The sequence below is a fragment of the Molothrus ater genome, chromosome 3, assembly GCF_012460135.2.
Source record: "Molothrus ater isolate BHLD 08-10-18 breed brown headed cowbird chromosome 3, BPBGC_Mater_1.1, whole genome shotgun sequence".
Lineage (NCBI taxonomy): Eukaryota > Metazoa > Chordata > Aves > Passeriformes > Icteridae > Molothrus > Molothrus ater.
In genome coordinates this window covers 65,350,769-65,368,930 of record NC_050480.2, presented here as the reverse complement: position 1 = coordinate 65,368,930, position 18,162 = coordinate 65,350,769, and the positions used below count along the sequence as shown (strand labels likewise).

Genomic DNA, 18,162 nt, shown 5'->3' with positions numbered 1-18,162 from the left:
ATACAGAGACATAGATGCACAGACCAAGGGCAGGATTTCAAAAGCCATCCAGACATTGTGCTTTTCAGAATTGTAAGGGCTAATTCCATTTAACCTAGAGTCAGGTACTGAATATATTTACATACCTAATGATGCAGACATGTGACAAGTACTTAAACACCTTCCTCCTGATCACTTTAGGCACCCTGGTAATTTTAGAAATTCCAGCAGAATCAGCCTATCCACCACATCTAGTCTGACTGTGAGGTCTGCAGCTCTTCACATGTCATTTGTATCACAGCCTCAATATTTTACAACTCTACTATCAATTCAGTGGATCCTAATACCATTCAAATAGGTGTTCAGAAAGATATCTTCTAATGATTAATCTAGTGTTTGCATGACTGAAACTGAAGCACTTTGTGCTTTAGGCGTGTCATTACTGGTGAAAAAGCAAGGCTTCATTCCAGGTTCTGGCATTGCTCCTGGAGTTTGCAGCAACAACATGTGGATCCCTACTCTTTAGGGCTGAGACTGTCAATAGATATTGCTGAGAAATACACCAGCAATGGAAGGGTGAAGGGAAATGTAGTTTCTGGTTTTGTCTAGCTTCCACAAGTTTATTAGTCCTGATAGGAGAGCAGGAAATCACACTTTAAACCACATGAATCTCTCTAAAACCACCCCCAGAAAATACAGATTTTGCATTTTAGAACAGGAAACAGCACTTATGTGCCTGCTGACTGATTCAATAACATCAGTAAACACATTACTAAAATGAGGAATATGCTTTGTGAGACATAAGCTTCAGGTAATTGGAGACTATCCTGATCTATCACATGTAAATATTTTTACTTTCATTACATAGTCGATAAAATATGATCAGCTTTCAAAACCCAACCAGCATTCAGAATTCTTCACTCCGAACTTTGTCTTGGCAATAGTGACTGAAAAGGAATGTTCCAAAGGATCATTTATTTTATCCTCTTTCATATTAATTTCTGAAATTGTGTGGCTGTGAGAAATGTCGGGATGGCTGACTTGAACAGTCACAGCGTTTCACTTTTATTTTTTTCTTCTTTTACAGGGGAAACGTTAATGTAAGTAGCCACACCATACTTAAAAGAGCAAATTAACTTTTTGTTTCTTTGCTGGCTTGAGGGGACTTTTGGGTGGGAGGTCTTATTCCTGTCAAGCAGTATGGTGACAGCAGCAGGGATGGACAATGAATATGAATGGGACACCCGGGATGCTGTCACCTCCACAGCCACCCTGCCCGCCCCGTGGTACCGCTGCCGTACTCTCGAGCTCCAGGGAATCCTCTGCCAGCGCTCTGGTGTTGAACCAAAACATTCCCTGCGGAGAAACGAGCCCTCCCTCCAAAAGGGAGAATGAGGGCATTTCCGTGAAGTTCGAGCCGGGGAGGAACGGGCGGGGGAGGAAAGCTGTGTGCGCGCCGGGGATAAACAAACACGGGGCACACTCGGAGCGAGCGGAGCGCCCGGGCCGGTCCGGGGCAGCTGCGGGGCGGGCTCCAGCGCGCCGGGCCGCCATGGCGTGAGGGGCCGGCGGAGCGGCGGCGGGAGGAGGAGGAGGAGGAGGAGGAGGAGGAGGACGGGGAGAGGTACGGAAGGAGGGCGGGGAAGCGGGAGGTGGAGCGGGAGGGGGGAGTCACTTTCTTCCTGCGCTGAAAAACGCACCCCTCACCCCCCTCCCCGCTCCGTCCCCCGCGGCTGCGGAGGAGAAACTTTCTGGCGGGCGGTGGGCGCTCGGAGCAGGGCAGGGGGCCGCGGGCGGTGAGTGCCCGTGCGGGGCGGGCGCGCAGCGCAGGCGGGGCGGGGCAGGGGCGCCGCTGGCCGGAGCGCTTAGGAAGGCGCGGTCGGTCCGAGCGCTGCCGCCGGCACACGGTCCCCAGGCCCAGGGCAGCGGCTCCAGGTGCCGGCGGGGCCGGGCGGCGGGAGCGCGGCCGGGGCGTCCCGCGGGAGCAGCCCCGGGCACGGACGGGCTTTTGCCGGCTGGGCTGGCCCCGGCGGAACGGAGCTGCTGTCGGGGCACCCGCAGGACGGGCCCCGCAGTCCGGGGGAGGTGCGGGCGTGCGGGGGACGTGGCGCTTTCTGTGCGAAGCTTCACCTGCGGACGCCGTGGGTAACAGCTCTGCTCCTCCGCAGCACTGGGACCGCAGCACCCTCCGAGCTTTTTGCCAAAGAGTTCAGCCTCCCAAGCATGCATGTGTGAAAGGTAAGCAGTAGCATCCTTGTCTTGCACCTAGGCAAGCTGAGAGACGGGAACAGAGTGACTTGCCCTATGCAACTTCCTGCCACTTCTTTTTTTATTTTTTTTTTTTTAATTGGGAAAGTTTTAAGTGACCTGGGACCAGAGCTGTCAACTCGGGAAGCTCAGTCTTCTCAGCCCCAGGCAGCGAGTTGCAATTCCTATTGCATGAAAGCAGTGCATCATCACTTGGTGTGTCTCATGCCAGCTCTTAAAATTCAGTTTGGTATGAATGAAAGTAACCACCCTCTCTGTTGTTCTATTGCTCGCTCTTGAAGCAATGTAAAACTGTGATATTTTCCTGTGTTTTCAAGTTGGAGTGGCTTGGGTTCTAGCCATAAGCAATGGCAACATAAAAAGTAGTCACAACTGTGAATAAAATACAAGAAATATTGCTCAACCCTGGAGATTTTTCAGTCACACTAAGAAGATCAACTGCAATTTAAATAACACTAAAATTTTAATGTAGTCTAAACAAAGACGAAGAAAATCTCAGCCTAAATATTGCCACATTATGTTTATCATGCCAACTATTATTATAACTCAGTGGAGTATTTCAAAAAAAGGAACAATTCAGCTGAAGGGCGGCAGTGGGAGTCAATAATTCAGATGCTGTTTATTACTCTGAAAGACTCTAGCTGGGTACCCTTGAGCAAGTCACTCCACCTCCCCATGGCTCTCTTTTCTTCCTCATAAAACAGATAAATGTGCTTGCTTGCTTCACAGGGGTGTTGAGAAGTTTAATTAATTAATTAGTTTCATAACTACTTGTAGATCCTTGGCTACATCGTTCTACTGAAGTGCTAAGTATTATTTCAACTAAGAGTTCCCTTACTGTGTCTCATCACTTATACGTCTTTTTTTAAGTGACCTGAATTTGTTAAGTTTTTAGGGGAAATCAGCAAAGTAGCAGTTTTGGATTGGGATTGTCTTGACTCTCTGTAAACTTCACTGGGACTTGAAACCGAAATATACTAACCACAGTGTATTTTAATGGGGCAGGGACTACTGGGCCTTTAAAAATGTCATTTTCTTGTTATTCAAAGTAAGTTCTTGCCTTTGTTGCTTTGTTTGAAGTATTGTGATGTTTTGCATGGGTTTGAATTGCCATGAGAAACACCTGAATGCTCTTAAGATAATATGAGAAGAGATAGCTTTTAAACACATCTGTATTCTCTACTGTGAGCACTGACCTCAGAAGACACTTGGTGCTGATTTTCCACTACACATTGATATACAGTCTCCTTTACAACCTGTTCTTTGGTTATAGAGGATGTTGCAAGAAAGAAATGTATAAACTGAAACATTGATTACCTATTGTAAAGGTTGATAGATTTTGGTTGTCGAGGCAAACTCAGTTTTTATTGTAGTATATATTAGTTATTGTAACGAGGTCTTGAGTAAATATCTGCACTACAATGGTGAGGAAGTGCATTTTATTACCTGGCCAAATGTTAGATGTGATTTTTATAGGTTGCATACAGTTATAAGTAAAAATGAGTAGCTGAAAGAAGGTTTTAGAGTGACATCTTTGGCTTGGTACTTTTTAAAGGCTCATGAGGTCTGTGTGTACTGTTTCTTTTCCTCAAGGACAATCACAGTACATAAGCTTTTTTTAAAACTGAATTCAAGTAAAACCTAGATCAGAGGTGGTAAAGAGTGGTTCATATCACCAGGCAGCTGTTGGGTTGTGAATGAACATAGGAAGTTTGTATCTTTGTAGAGAAATGATCACATCCATCAGTACCCAGCAGTCTGAGCAGTGAAAACTAGGTTAAATAAGGAGGTAAATGTCCATAAAATTGAAGTGTCCCTTCTCTTAGAAGTGATTTCATTTAACTAAAATGCAGTCACATTCTTAGTTTGTGTATGGAAACTTGCACATCTGGCACCCACAGCATACTATAGCAATGAGCAGAAATAAATCTAGTTACTATTGCTATTGTTCCTGGATATTTTGCAAGAAATAAAGCCGGGGGGGGGGGGGGGGGGCAGGGGCGGGGTGCTGAAGGAATTAAAAAATAAAGAAAAAACCCCAGCTTTCTGTAACCATTGTTTTCTTGCTTAGACTGGGTAATCCAAGTGTGTGGTGAGTGAAAGAGTTTGACTTTTTCTTAGCAAATTGCATTTAATTGGTAAATATGGCATCTCAGCAGCAAGTTTGTCCTGGCTGTTCTCACCTTCTTTGCTGTCTCCATTCAGCTGAGGTAGATCAAAGAGCATAGCTACAGCACTGTATTCTCCTAAAGCTGTTAAACCATGGTGCTGGTTCACATTCAAGACTATAGCCACATACTTAATATAAATAATTTACTAATAAATAGTTTAGTATAAATAATTCTGCATTTGACTCCCTTTGAGCCAGTTTTCTGTTTATATGGGTAAACTTTGTACTGATGTCTCTTAGCCCAGCTGGGATAGGGTGAGGTCCTACAGTGCTGCATTAGTAAACCCCCCAGCCCTTGTGCACTGCACTTTGAGCAGATTCTGCTGTGTGCTCAGGATGAGAACTGGGCAGAGAAGCCTGCTAGGAAAAGGGAAATTTCCCAAATGCCACCAGAGATCTCTCTCGAATGCTTTGTCAGTAAAAGTTTAGCAGAAGTGAAGTGCTGGTAACGGAGAGCTGACCAAAGGGGTCGGGTCATTTTGGGAATCACACAAAGGACAGAGCACTGGAAGTGTTTTCTCACATCAGGTGCTGGCATGACACTTTCATCCACTCTTGGGACATGGTCAGGTGTGGAAGCACAGGTACAATGTGACTATTATGTACACAGTCTGAAATTACCTTTGTTTGGTCTTTCTTTCTGTTTTTCCCCTTGCTTAGACTGAGTATACAAGTGGAATCAGCAGTAGCATTGTTCAGAGTGGGCATTGTAGGTAATTTGACTTTGGTAGGTGTTGTATCTCAGTACAAGAGAAATGTAATTTTAACATACAAGCTCTTTTACCATGTTTGTCCTGGTTTATGCTTTTATTTTGTGGAGGTTTTTTATCAGTAATATTAATAATTCTGAACATTTTATATAAACCTGGTATGCCTTCTTCAGTCTTCTAATCAAGTGGCTGCTAGAGTTGTTAAAGTATTTTGAAAAGTTGTTCGCAAGCATTTCTGTGGATATCATGTTCCTTTTAATCATATCCTTGCAATTATGGTTCATCACACCTTTTATCAAAATGATATGTCCAGTTTCAGTTCTGCTTGAGAGCCATGCCTGCACAACTTACAGTCAGAAATGTGATCATAAGATTCTAAATTTCAAAATTAACCCATAATTTAATGGTTGTGTTGACACCTACTCACAGATTGCTCATGCACACTGTGGGTAACTACATTTTGCAGGAATCATGGAGCTGTTTAACTCCATCTGCAGTTGAGATTTCTGTCCTTGAAAATGTAATGACCACATTTTTCAAGGCTTTTGTTTAGGGTATTCTGGGGAGCACTGGGAGAACAATAATAGCCCCGAAGGAACTACAGGACAATACATTTTATTGTCTGTCCCAGTTTGTACCCTGAAAAAAGCAGTTGCATATGGGTATATGTGTATTACATCTATGGAGAGAGAGAGAGAGAGAGAGAGAACCTATATGCTCTGTCTCTCTGTGGAGAAACCCTAGATAATGACATAACAGCAGAATTGTATGAAGAAGAATGAACAACACACTCATCTGTAGAGAGATGCTGCGACCAGTAGGGTGATACAGTTTAGGTCTATAACCACAGTGACATTTATCCTGTAACAAATGAACCAGTGGTTCTTCTGTGTAAGTACAGATTTGGGGTCTGCATACTCACACTCTAAGGTTATCTGCAGATAATATAAAAGTAAGTGTTGGTTTAAATTGCTGAGATTACAAACTTCTTAGGTTCAGAAACGGACTAGCATCAGCATCTTTGGACTTTGCAGGTGCTCCTCTATGCTGCCACAATAATTTAACATATATGATTGCCATGGTTTTATCCCAGCTCCTGCCCCACACAGCCACTTGTTCCCTCCCTTCAGTGGGCTGAGGGAAATAATTGGAAGAATTAAAGTGAGAACATTCGTGGATTGAGATACAGTCTGTATAATAGATAAAAGCCACACCCTAGCCAAAACCATCACATAAAAATAACAATAAAATATCAATATAGTTTTGTGTGCAACACTGCATCATAAACAGGATATGGAAGTATAGTTAAAATGAGTTTTGATCCCATAGCAACTGAAGGATGTGATGCATTTTAGAATTCCTGTCTAATAATATGAAGTTCTGTGGAAATGCTTTACAAATAACAAATAATATCTTAAGCTACTCAAGTTTGTAGTTTTAGATACAGAGAGTGAGAACTGGTTTTGTAACACTCCAGCAGAATCACATAATTTGTTTACAACATCTTGAAGACAATCAAATGAAAGAGAATTAAAACAATAAACAGAGAATATTAAAACTATTAATTATAGATGGTCAAGAACAACAAATAAGGGGGCTTAAAACATTTGCAAGTATTTGGAAGAGGTCAAGGCTAGCAAAGTAGAGTTAGTTGGAAAGAGGATAAAAGTTAAAGTCTGAAATTAAAACACTTGTTTTGGTATCAGAAGTTTCTGGTGTTGTAATCAGCCTCCTCAGAAGTGAGGGAAGATGGATAGCATGCAATTCCCTGGGGTGGGTTAGGCACAAGGAGGAATTCTGGCAGCAGTAAATTGGCTTTCCCCTTTTGCATGTAGGATTATTTTTTCCTGTCCTTTATTTGTGCCTCCTGGGCATTGCCATTGCCATGTGAAGTTTTTCCAGTTCCTCCTGTGCTCCATGGCTGTACCACTGGATCCGCACAGAGGCTCCAGCCTGGCATTCTGTTCCCTCCAGAAGAGGCATTCTGTTCCCTTGCTCCCTTCTTGTGGTGGGTGGTTGTGCCTTAGGGCTGTGGGCTGCTCTCAGAGGAAACCCTAAACATCATTCCTGATACCTAACTCCAAAGGGTTCACAGCCTTACTGACCCAAGTGGGCCTCTTTGCCAGGGCCAGGAAGATGAGTTATTTCTCAGTCCTTGCCAAAGGAATATTGTTTCACCACCCAGATTGTGCAGGAGCCTTTGTTCTGTGTTTCTGAAGTGCCTCTTACTGTCATAGTCCTAAACCCCAGAGGTGCCCCACATGCTGTAATAGTGTAACACGTAGATGAGTGGTTTGCTTGGCTTCTGGGACATCAATGGAGCAAAGGTAGGGAGTATATCCTCTTGGCCTAGATGAAAATTCTCAAACTGCCTTCCTATAGTGTTAACATTTGTGAAAACACTTCTAAAGTAAAAATCAAATTTCATTTTTGTTGAAATGGCCTTTTAAAATTATGTCAGCACAGGATACAGTGCTGGTGTTCTAGAAGGAATCTTTCTCTGGTAGCTTATAGTTTTAAGCCTTCAGTGGTAAAAGTGATTGGGCTTTCATTCACTGAATGTGGATGCCTTAACAGGCATGCCTGTACTGGTTGGGAATGATCATCTGCAGGATTCTAGATGTCAAAATTACTTCTTTACTCATTCTACAGAGTGAGATATGGAATAAAAGATCCTAGTAAGGGTTAGGAATAGTAGTATTAGTGCAACCAAAAAATTACTGAGAAAGCATTTTTTACAGGAGGATAAATTGTAAAATAGAGGGAAATTCTAAATTCCCTGATTATGGTTTGGACATGCAGACTATTTAAATCATGTTTTCACTTGAGGCAGAGAGAAGGTTATGTGTGTGTGTGTGCATGCTCTGTTAATTATATATACTGTGATAAAATAGACAAACAAGCTTTTAACTGGAAGGAATGAACAGATGAAACTTCCTTCACAGATGTCTTACAGATCCTACTGTGAACTTATAAAAATATTTTGCAGTTGCTGTCTTACCTGTAGCATGGTGGAGAATGAATGCAACCCTCCATTCTCCTGGAATTATGGTCTGACACAGCTGTGTACTGCTCTACACAGATCCATTTAATTTTGTGTTAGATCAAAGGACAGACACAAGTTTAAATCTTGACTGCTGACAAGATGGCATATACTGATAATCCCTATAGGAACTGGCTGTTTCTGGTTGCCATTGGGATTTTCACAGCACAGCTGTTAGTCAGACATAAAAGCTGATACAAACTTCTTTCAAGGTATTTCGAATCATTTCAGAACAAGTGCAGTACTAACACCTGGGTACCTGAGCTGTGCTTTATTTTATGGCAGATGTAATTCTGAATTATTTTTGGGATTTCTGTATTTAAGTTTTGAAATACCTTTGAAATTCTATAATTGTAGTATGTTTTTCATAGTGAAAAAAACAGAGGAAGAAATGAAGTAATGTCCCCTGGTGATTAAGGTTGTAATAGGTGTTTTTCAAGTTTTAAGCAGTGATTTTTACACTTTTCCAGTGTTTTTATTGGAGAGCCATAAAGTCACTGGTTTTGGCTCACCAGTCAAAAGGTGGCTGAAGGACTCCTGACTGCTCCTGTCTCTTGGGACGTGGGAGTTTCCCACCCTGGTGTCCTGCTTTGAAAGGGTCTCAACAGTACTGCTTGTTGATGTAGAAGCTATCCAGCATGGGACTTCAGTCAACAGATTGACTGTGATTATTACAGCACAAAGATAAGTTTATAGTTTTATTGGTTCTGCCCCATCACGCATCTAATTATGCTGTATTGGATATGGTTCTCTGGAACCAAGTGGCAATATATATATATATGGGAATTAGTCTCCATTGACTCTTTCACCTCTCTGTTTTCATGGACTTATCCTGCATTCTTTAGTACCAGAATGTCATTGCATTCAGTTAGAAGACTAAATTGCTCTCCCATTCTTAAATATGTTTGCAAAATATTTAGATTGGTGGTGAAACAGACCTTGTTGAACAAAACAGCTCTTCAGTTGGTGTAACTGGCATGATTTTAGAATTCTAGCATTATATGTTACCAAAAATTCCAACTGATATATTCCATGTTATAGATTCTGCATCTCTCATCAGCAGCAAAGTCAATTGCAATGTATGTGAAGAGATCTTTCAGATATTTGAACCAAGTGCAAAAAAAAAGAGATCCTGCAGAAGTTTGCTTTTCTCCACTGTGATCTAACCTACCACTTCTTGTGTTACATTTTGGCAGTTGTACATCCCTCTCCATTTAATGGAACAATATTCCACACACATCTCATTGCAATGTTATCTATTAGTTTCACAGTTTTGATAGGACAGCACCTGTTTCTGGTAATTGACCATTTCTTGTTGAAATACCTATGACTTTCTTACCTGTTTTAGCACTGGGTTCTAAAATTGCTTATTTTAGTTTTAATACCAGTTCTTGTGATGCAATTTGTAACAAAACTGTAATGACACTGTTGTTTAGAATGAAACTGTATGTTATAATATTACAAGCATTGAAAAAAATGGAGAAAAAAAGTTCATTTTCACTGTCAATAATTTATGAAGTGCAAAGCAATGATGAATTTATATCCGTGCTCAGAGGTCATTTACTAAGGTAAAAGTTCGGGCACTGAACCAGAAGATTTGATTTTCGTCAGTATGGTGGAACAGATTTTCCTTTAAATATTTGAACACATTTCTTAGGCAAACATTTGTTTCTCAGGTATCTCAGGTAACCATAATGAGAACTGTAGCCTTTGTGGAAAATAGTTGCTTCCAAAAGAAGACAAAGAGTCTGATGTGTTCATGTCCCAGTCCTGGGCTCTGGGAAGATCTTTTATTCAGAAACCTGAATAATGTATGGTGTTGTAATGCCTCCGTTTTGTGGAAGTTTTAGTCACCTGAAATCCCACCTTTTTTGTTCCTGACTGTAAATGTTGACAAGGTGCCCATGTCAGAGATGGGTCATGGCTAGCATGGGAGATGCCAGCAGAGACACCTGCAATTCTGATTTTTAAGAAGTGTTGCAAGTTTGGTCCCAGGTAAAAGCAGCTACAAAGCAGAGTGGCTCTTCAGAACTGATACTACAGAAAAACATGGTTCCTTACCTGTTTTTAATTTTTAATCACCCACAAGAAGGTCAGATTGCTTCAAGAACAGCTGTGCAAGCTGGTGATCCTAACACTGCCATCATTTCCTCTCCCTCCTCCTCTGCCCCTCTTTCACTCCGCTGCTCTCACGGGTGAAGTGACATTTCTGTGCACATGTGGCAGGAGTAAATGGGCCTCTCTTTTATTTTAAATAGTTTATTTGGTAAAGTTATCTGTATAAACAAATGTTTAGTTTAGTTAGTGGTTTCAGTTTTACAATACTTTTTTTTCTTTCCCTACAGCTGAACATGTATCAGTTGATGCAGATGGGGAGAACTAAAATTGTTAAGATTTAATCTGTGTTGGGTGGTTTTTTTCTGGAATAATTGATGGTGTTTATTGTTTGTTTCTGCTGGCAGTGGAGTTGAAATCATGCAAAATACTCTTTCAATCTAGAACTAAATGACAACATTTTCAAAGCATACCATATAATATGATTTTCTTTCATGGGCAAGCATCCTTCATTTTCCTTTTAATTTTTAATACGTTATCACCCCCGCGTTTTCAGAAAAGGTTGAGTTGCTTGGTGAAGTTTTTCTTGGAAGACATGACTGGTAATGATGCGGTGTAATATGAGAGTAAGAAATTCCTTTAGCTTTAAAAAATGGTATTGTGAGTGCACATTAAATGATCAGAAGGCCCAGACTCCAGTTCTTTCAAGCCCTGTGTATCAGGCAAAGTACAAAAAAATTGTAACAAGTTCACTCACAACTGGTAAGCTGAAGCTTATGTGGACAGTTACCTGCACAGATCCAGCTCTACCTAAGCTATGCTGATAACCAAGGTTCAGAGGTTTGCGTGGAAAGGAAGGTGCACTCCCTTCCAGTTGCCTACTGCCATCCTTCAGTCACACCAGGCTGAGCCCTGCAAGGTTATGGGACAGGGCTCACTGTTCTTAGTGAGTCGTGGCTGCTGAGAGTTATTGTCTTCTTATCATAGGAAGGGTGCCAGTATAATTTAACCAAGAATAAATGATTTTGTGTTCCTGCTTTTGCCACTGCCTATCGATTTTCTTCCAGATCATGACTCTGAATAAATATCCAATAGGTTCGTTTTCAGTTATTCTGTTGTTAGCCTAAAGAATGTGGCACAGTGGTTCCTCATGTAAAGGTAAAAAAATAGGGTTTACTTTCTCAGTGAAATGTGCACATGAATAAAGGGTGAAAATGTGGGAGGCTATTGAATACCTAATAGTACAGACTATGACTTTTTGGCAAGACTGGATGTGTTTAATGATGGTGTAATGCTGGGAAATGTGTGTTCAGATTTGCAGAGGAGTTCTGGGAAACTTTACTGTATATTCCCTAATGGTTGATCAGAAATAACTTAATTTAGGGAGCTCTTAAAACCATCCCTAAATTTATGTATGTTCTTAATTGTCACTGATGTGCAGAACACTTACAGAAATCAAACCAAAGGAAAGAATGCATGAAGTCCTTACTGCTAGCTGGGATTTTTTTCTGCTTGTGTGAACCAGGAAGTTTTTTTCAATAAATGGTTAACACAGAAAAAGCTACAGGCATTTTTGGCTTTTTTTGAGGTATTTTTTAGGTTCTTTCCTCTGCCCACAGTTCTAAGGATCACAGAGGCTTTTAAAAAAACTGTAGTGGGTTTTTTTTTATTATTATGATAAAGCAGTTTTTTCATCAATGAAAACATTACATCATATTTCAACCATAATGTATTGCTTTGGCTGGTTTTTACCTCCATCCTCTCAAAATACACTGTTGTATAGTTTCCTTCAGCATAGGGAAGAATATATACAAGTAGATTTTAGTAGGTCTGGATAAACTGTGGTGCATGTGTATGTGGTGAGAGACTCTGTAGATATAGTAAAAGTGTTACCAAATAAACCAGCCTGTGATAATGTGTCCTGTAACAACTGGTTTACCTCCAAAACAGGGCAAAATGTACTTGCAAAATGCATTAGAATACTATGAAAATTTCATCTTCCCTTACGCTCTGTTTAAGCACTTATTCTGCTCGCTGTAATAGATAAATTTAAGCAGTTACAGGGTACAATATTATTTGTAGGTACAAATTCACAAGAAATGATGTATTTCTTGGCCAAGGAGATTTGCTCACAAATTAATTTTAGGATCTGAGCACAAAAATCTAGGGGGTCTGGGCACCCAGTAGTCATGAAGGGTCCTTGTCTGTCAAAGTTTTCTCATATTAATGACTTTGTTCAAACAGGATGTGGGTCTCTAAATAAGGTTTTAGCAGTCTAGCTTCTATTAGAAAATTTTGGCTGTGGAATAGGGACCTGTGGGGAGAAGTAAAAGGTTGCTTTGTACTTTAACTTCCTACAAGTTTTATGACTGAATCCTATGAAACTGGTTTTCCATGGGAGAAAAAAAAAGTATCTGTTTTTAAGTTTTCTTTCCTTCTATTTCTCCTTTTAATAATTGAAAACTACTGTTCATTATTTACATAAAACTGTCTCACTTGAGTCTGCTTTCCATAACCTTTTCCCTCATAAGAATTCTAGGAATTTGCTGGCTTTCCTCAGGGGGATCTTGGCCATGTTTTATCTGTGACTTTAGGCCAGATAGTTGGTAATTTCTACAAAGTAACTTACTATGTTTAAATTACATTTGTCTCTGCATAGATTTCTCATTTGAGCACATTTCAAGAAATAATGTACATAGAAGACTATGCATTTTAATACAATGTTTAGCCTTCTTGGTAACTGGCAATAAATCTCCACATGTAAAATGGAAAGCCCTTTGGAAAAAAAACACTAATAATGCAAACCCCTAAATTCCCGGAAGGCAAAGTATTTCAGCTGTTTTTCTAAGACTCTGCCACTTACTGTTTCCCTTTTTGACTCCTGACTTGCTCTTTTCTTTTCTTTTTTTAAAATGAGGACGTGTCAGAACTGGAGGCCTTGAGCCCTGTATAAAGTGACCCCGGCGCAAACCTCCAGCATTCCTCATCTTTCCCTCTCTCCAGCTGCTAACATCAGCCAAGGCAGCACGCAGGCTTGGCTGCCACCAGCTTCCTGGCTCTCCCCCTTTCTCCTCCCTTCCCGCCCTGCTCCCCTTGCCAGTGCAGTCAGTGCTGCTTCATATTAGGCACCGTTGCAATTATTTCAAATCTCGAGTACAAGAGCTGTTGTTGTGTCCCTTCAGCTGGTATCAGCTGCTAGAGGGCAAGGTATGGGAAGGAAGGGGTTTTCTTCAAAGTGTTGTTTCTCTTAGGTGAATTGCTGTTTAGATGTTTCATCTGACATATTCAAGTAGATATGATTTGAAAGTCACCTGGAGAATACACGGGGGTCTTTAGGTAGAATCATATTTCCTGAATGATAGTGTGTCACAGATTCATTTTCTAACTCATTCTTTCATGTCCATCTACCACAGGACATTTCAAAGATGGTTTGGCTGCCATTGAGACCTGGAGATCTGATGCCACAATGAGGACTCACACACGGGGAGCCCCAAGTGTGTTTTTCATACACGCGGTTTGCTTCGCCTTTGTCTGCGGCGCCAGGGAGGACCAAGACACGATGGTTCCTTTTGTCAACGCCAACTATGACAGCTACCCCATGCTCTACTTCTCCAAAGGGGACGTGGAGACCCTGCGGCTCCAAGCCAGCACCACACACCAGCACATTGCGGCTCGTCTGATCGAAGCAGTGCAAACCATGCTGTCAAATCCCCTGGAGTACCTTCCTCCCTGGGACCCAAAGGAGTTCAGCGCTCGCTGGAATGAAATTTATGGCAACAACCTTGGGGCCCTGGCAATGTTCTGTGTGCTCTTCCCTGAAAACATGGAGGCCATCAACATGGCTAAGGATTACATGGAGAGGATGGCGGCTCAGCCTAGTTGGTAGATTTTTGTCTTTTTTTTTTTTAAGTTATTCTTACTGTATAAACTGCTTACAGTTGGAGGAGTAAGTGGATAAGTGAATAGCTTAAATTATGTCAGTTATACTAATATTCATTTTAACAGTGACTAACTTGCTGAATGCATTTACCCTCATCAGGATCAGCAGTGACACACAGCTTTTCACCATCACTGGACTTATCTTCTTGAAAGTTGGTGCTGAAAGGAGCATGATTCTTTATGCCCCAGCCTGTTTGCTTGTAAAAAACCAAAAAGTAATCCACTCTAAATCAGAAGGAAGAGTTTCACATTTGTTTTTTGGCAAGAAGTGCTAAAAGTGTTACTTCGAAATGTTTCCCCCCAGATTCATAGATATCTTGGGTAACTAATTCTTCCTTAGGAAGAATTTAGGAAAGAGGGACCTATGAAAAAGGTATAATTAGGTAAAAATAACACTCTTGGGCTTCTGCAGTTTGCTCTAACATCAGTCTGAGCTTTAGTTCAGGCTGACAGCTTCACTTGGCTGCATGATTCTTGGGCCTCTCCTTAAGACATCCTAGGACATGATAGTTGTCCATCTGATTACTGGAAATGCCTGGGTAACTGGTGTTTTGATGACCACCTCCTGGATTAACTTCCCCTGGATTTGAGTTGCCATCCCTACAAGTTACTCTGTCTTCTCTGTGCCACACTCTTTCTATGGGAACAGAAGTTGATGTTCTCACTATAGGAGTGATTCTAGAATTGAGACCCCAAGGTCTCCTGCTTTTCATACCCACCTGCAATTTATCTCCTCTCTTTGCTCTGGCAGATGCATTTCCCCTACGTCCCTGCAGCAGCTGCCACTTGGTGCACCTTTGCAGACTATGGTCCAGGATTGCTGTCACTGTGAATAGGTCAGAAGATGGGAATGTGGGCTTTGCCAGGAGGGTGGCATCTGCCCAGGGCAGCAAGATAGAGCTGGATGGGGCACTGCTCCCTTCTGTCATAGCTGCTTTCCTACAGCTCTGCGGTGACAGCAGCTCAGCACAAGTGTACGTCAAGATTCAAGTCAGCACAGGAAGAGAAGCATCAGCTGTTCAAGCGGTGTTCATTGCTCAAACTACTATTCCTTACCCTCTAGTAACCAACTAGTAATGTCCTATAAATGTTATACTTCCATGGGCCATCACTGGAATAATGCTGGATTTGAGCTAGCATAATTTGGGATCTGTATCTATATTTGGGATCCTGATGGGCATTATTGAAAAGCCATTATAGTGTTTGGGTTCCCCTGCACTAAGGATTAAAATGGTGAATGCCACAGAAATATATGAGCTAGAGCAAAAGAAGTGGTGGGAGACAGCAGGGACTCACTGGCCTGCATGTCACAGAAGACAGGACATGGGATTTAGGAAGGAAAATATTGTCTCAACAGTGGTGGTAATTTCCAAAATCTTGCACTGAAGCATAGCAATACAAAGCTTCAGTCTTAGCTCTGGAGACAGTGTGGAGACGGTTTCTCTTGGCACACAGACAGAGGGATATAGCTTACAGAGGCGAATCCAAGGATGTGTGACCATCTCCAATAGGAGACAGGCTGCTCCAAAGTCAACACCTTCCTCCTTAGTTTCATTGTTCACACTCTTTCTTAACTTGTTTTGGGAAGGCTATAGTTACGTGGCCATCTGTTTTAATGAAATAAGAAAGAGGGGGAAGCATTATTTTGAGTAGGAGGACTTGTTTGTGTCTGTTTTTTTCAGTTTCCTACATCTTACTCTCTGTCTCAACGTTATTTAAGTTCCTTATGTCCTGTGATTCCTGCCCTGGATTAATTGTGGTTGTTCTGTCTTTTGTTATAATGCTCTCCCTTGTCCCAGTGGACCAGATACCAATCAGAACCAAGCAGATATCCCATTTCCACTTGGCTTTGATGTTATTTACTTGCCTCCAAGTACTGTTTTTTCTCAAGCAAGTATCTTGCATTACCCTGGTGAAAGAGAAACCATGCTTTTCCTGTCTTTCCCTTCTGGTGTAGACATCCCATTCAGAAATCAATCAAGGTTTAATCAGGGTTCTCTGCTTGGCAAAAGAAGTGGCTGCAATAGTAGTGAAAGCACAGGAGGAAATTTTAAACATAGGCAATAGAGCTGGGCTAAGCTGGCCTTTGTATAACCTCCAGCTGGCCAGCTCTTCAAATGCTGTGGCAGAAACATGGATCTGGTTTCCATTTTTGTTTTCCCCCTGAGAACTTATGTCTGAATGCTGTCAGCATGGAGTTTATACTGTAGCCCCATCAGCGGTGGCAGTAATACAGATCTTTCTCCCTTGTCCAACAGTGGTTTTCAGAAAAGTAGGAATGTGACATCTCCGAGGCATGTGCTGCACTGTCTGGCTTTGCTCAAATAGGCTGGGTTCAGAGGCTGAAGGACTGGGCAGACAGATTATGTAAATCTGTTTTTCCTAATTAACTCAATTTAAAAGTACCAGAAAATGTTACTGCACGTACTTCTCCACTTAGGATAAGACTAGGAGAATAAGCATGATAAATAGGAGTTATGGCTGTTATATAAGCTGTTCTGGCAGTGTCAGAGTGGTGGAATTTTTTGTCAGTCTATCTAGGCATGTTTAGTTTTCCTCAGACTTTGGGAAAATGCCGTTCTGGATGATATATTATTATTATTGTCCTTATTAAATAATTTGAGGGCATGTCTTCTGATCAGGAGGGTGAGAAGGAGTCTCGATGTTGCCTGACTTTGGAGCCTTGCGTGTTAGGAGAGTCCTCTGCCATAACTTTTTATTTCATCAGGAAAGAGGGCTTTTCCAAAGACGTATCCATAAGGTAAGTAACATGGGTCTCTCCTTAGACCTCCTCATTAATGTAGGTGCCAAGACTGACATGTAAAATTTCTGGAAAAATATCTTTTTTGTCACTGACAGATTCATCAACATGAAAGTTAAAGCTGAAAAGTTAAATCTGGCATTGGCAACTTAATTCTTTCAGCGGTATAATCTGGATTTCTTTTGACTTCTGCTGTTATGGCATTGACTCTAAAATAGCTTTGGAATTAAAAAAAAATTCATCTTAATGAGTTTTCTCTAGTTTTTGTGGCAACATTGAGTAAAATCTAAGCCTTACCAGAAAACAAAAGTATATGTTTTTAGCATATGCAGTAGCTGAATAAAAGAAATATGGTTTAAAATGTCACTGGTTATATGTTTCAGAATGCTAGGAGATTAAGGAGACTGACATTTTAAATTTCTTCTTTACATTAGTGGAATCCTCAATAGTCCAAATATCCCAGGATCCAATTATGAGAAAGTCTACTGGTAATTGATATATACATGGAAGGGGCATGTAATTAAGAACTCTGGTCCTTTCTCATCTATTAAAGTAGTCATTTTATGTCACATAATAAAGTACACCCATGACTGAGGTCCCATTTGTGTCAACTAACAGAGGTTGAGCCGTTTGTCATAACAACCCATGTGGACAGGCATGCTGCTCATTAGCAGAGCATCCCTAATGGCTACATCCTGGAGTAGGTTTACATTTTAAAATAAACAGAGGGGCACTGGGTAACAGCTAACTATAACAATCACCCAAAATAATCTGGGAACGACACTTGTGGAGACTAGCAACAGCAAACAAACATGCATTAATATTTTAGTTGAAATAGATGAGCATTAATGGTTTTGCCTCTAAAAATTAAAAGCTGGTATTAAATAAACCCCGTTAGTTTTCCATGGGTTGGATATCTAGATACTGTCTAAAATCTTATGGGAAGTTTGTCCTTATATTTGAACCTGTATTACCTTTTTTTAGAGGGGACAGAGGATATGGATGTGTTTTCTGGCATTTTATCTCCGACTGGCCCCTAGAGCAGTCCCCACCAGAAGGGCGTTTTGGCCAAGGAGATCTGTGCTCGTGATTCTTTCCATATGCCGCTGGCTCGTCCCGTTCCCGTGCTGAGCAGAATGATGTAATCAGAGTCACACATTGTGCAGAAATAACACTTCAGTCAGACTCTCTGGTTTGGACAAAGCAGCCAAAAGCTCTCTTCTTTACTAAGCCCACC

The 18,162-nt window shown here is 41.3% G+C and overlaps 1 protein-coding gene across 1 annotated transcript in view; it reads left to right on the top strand.

The window, feature by feature from the left end:
- Positions 1–2,160: 2,160 nt before the first annotated feature.
- DSE (dermatan sulfate epimerase) overlaps positions 2,161–18,162 on the top strand; it is a 33,788-nt gene continuing 17,786 nt past the window's right edge. The window contains exons 1-2 of the mRNA XM_036381417.2: positions 2,161–2,217; positions 13,639–14,107. Coding sequence (XP_036237310.1) covers positions 13,692–14,107 — 416 coding nt within the window. The 5' untranslated portion in view covers positions 2,161–2,217; positions 13,639–13,691. The remainder of the gene's footprint in view (positions 2,218–13,638; positions 14,108–18,162) is intronic.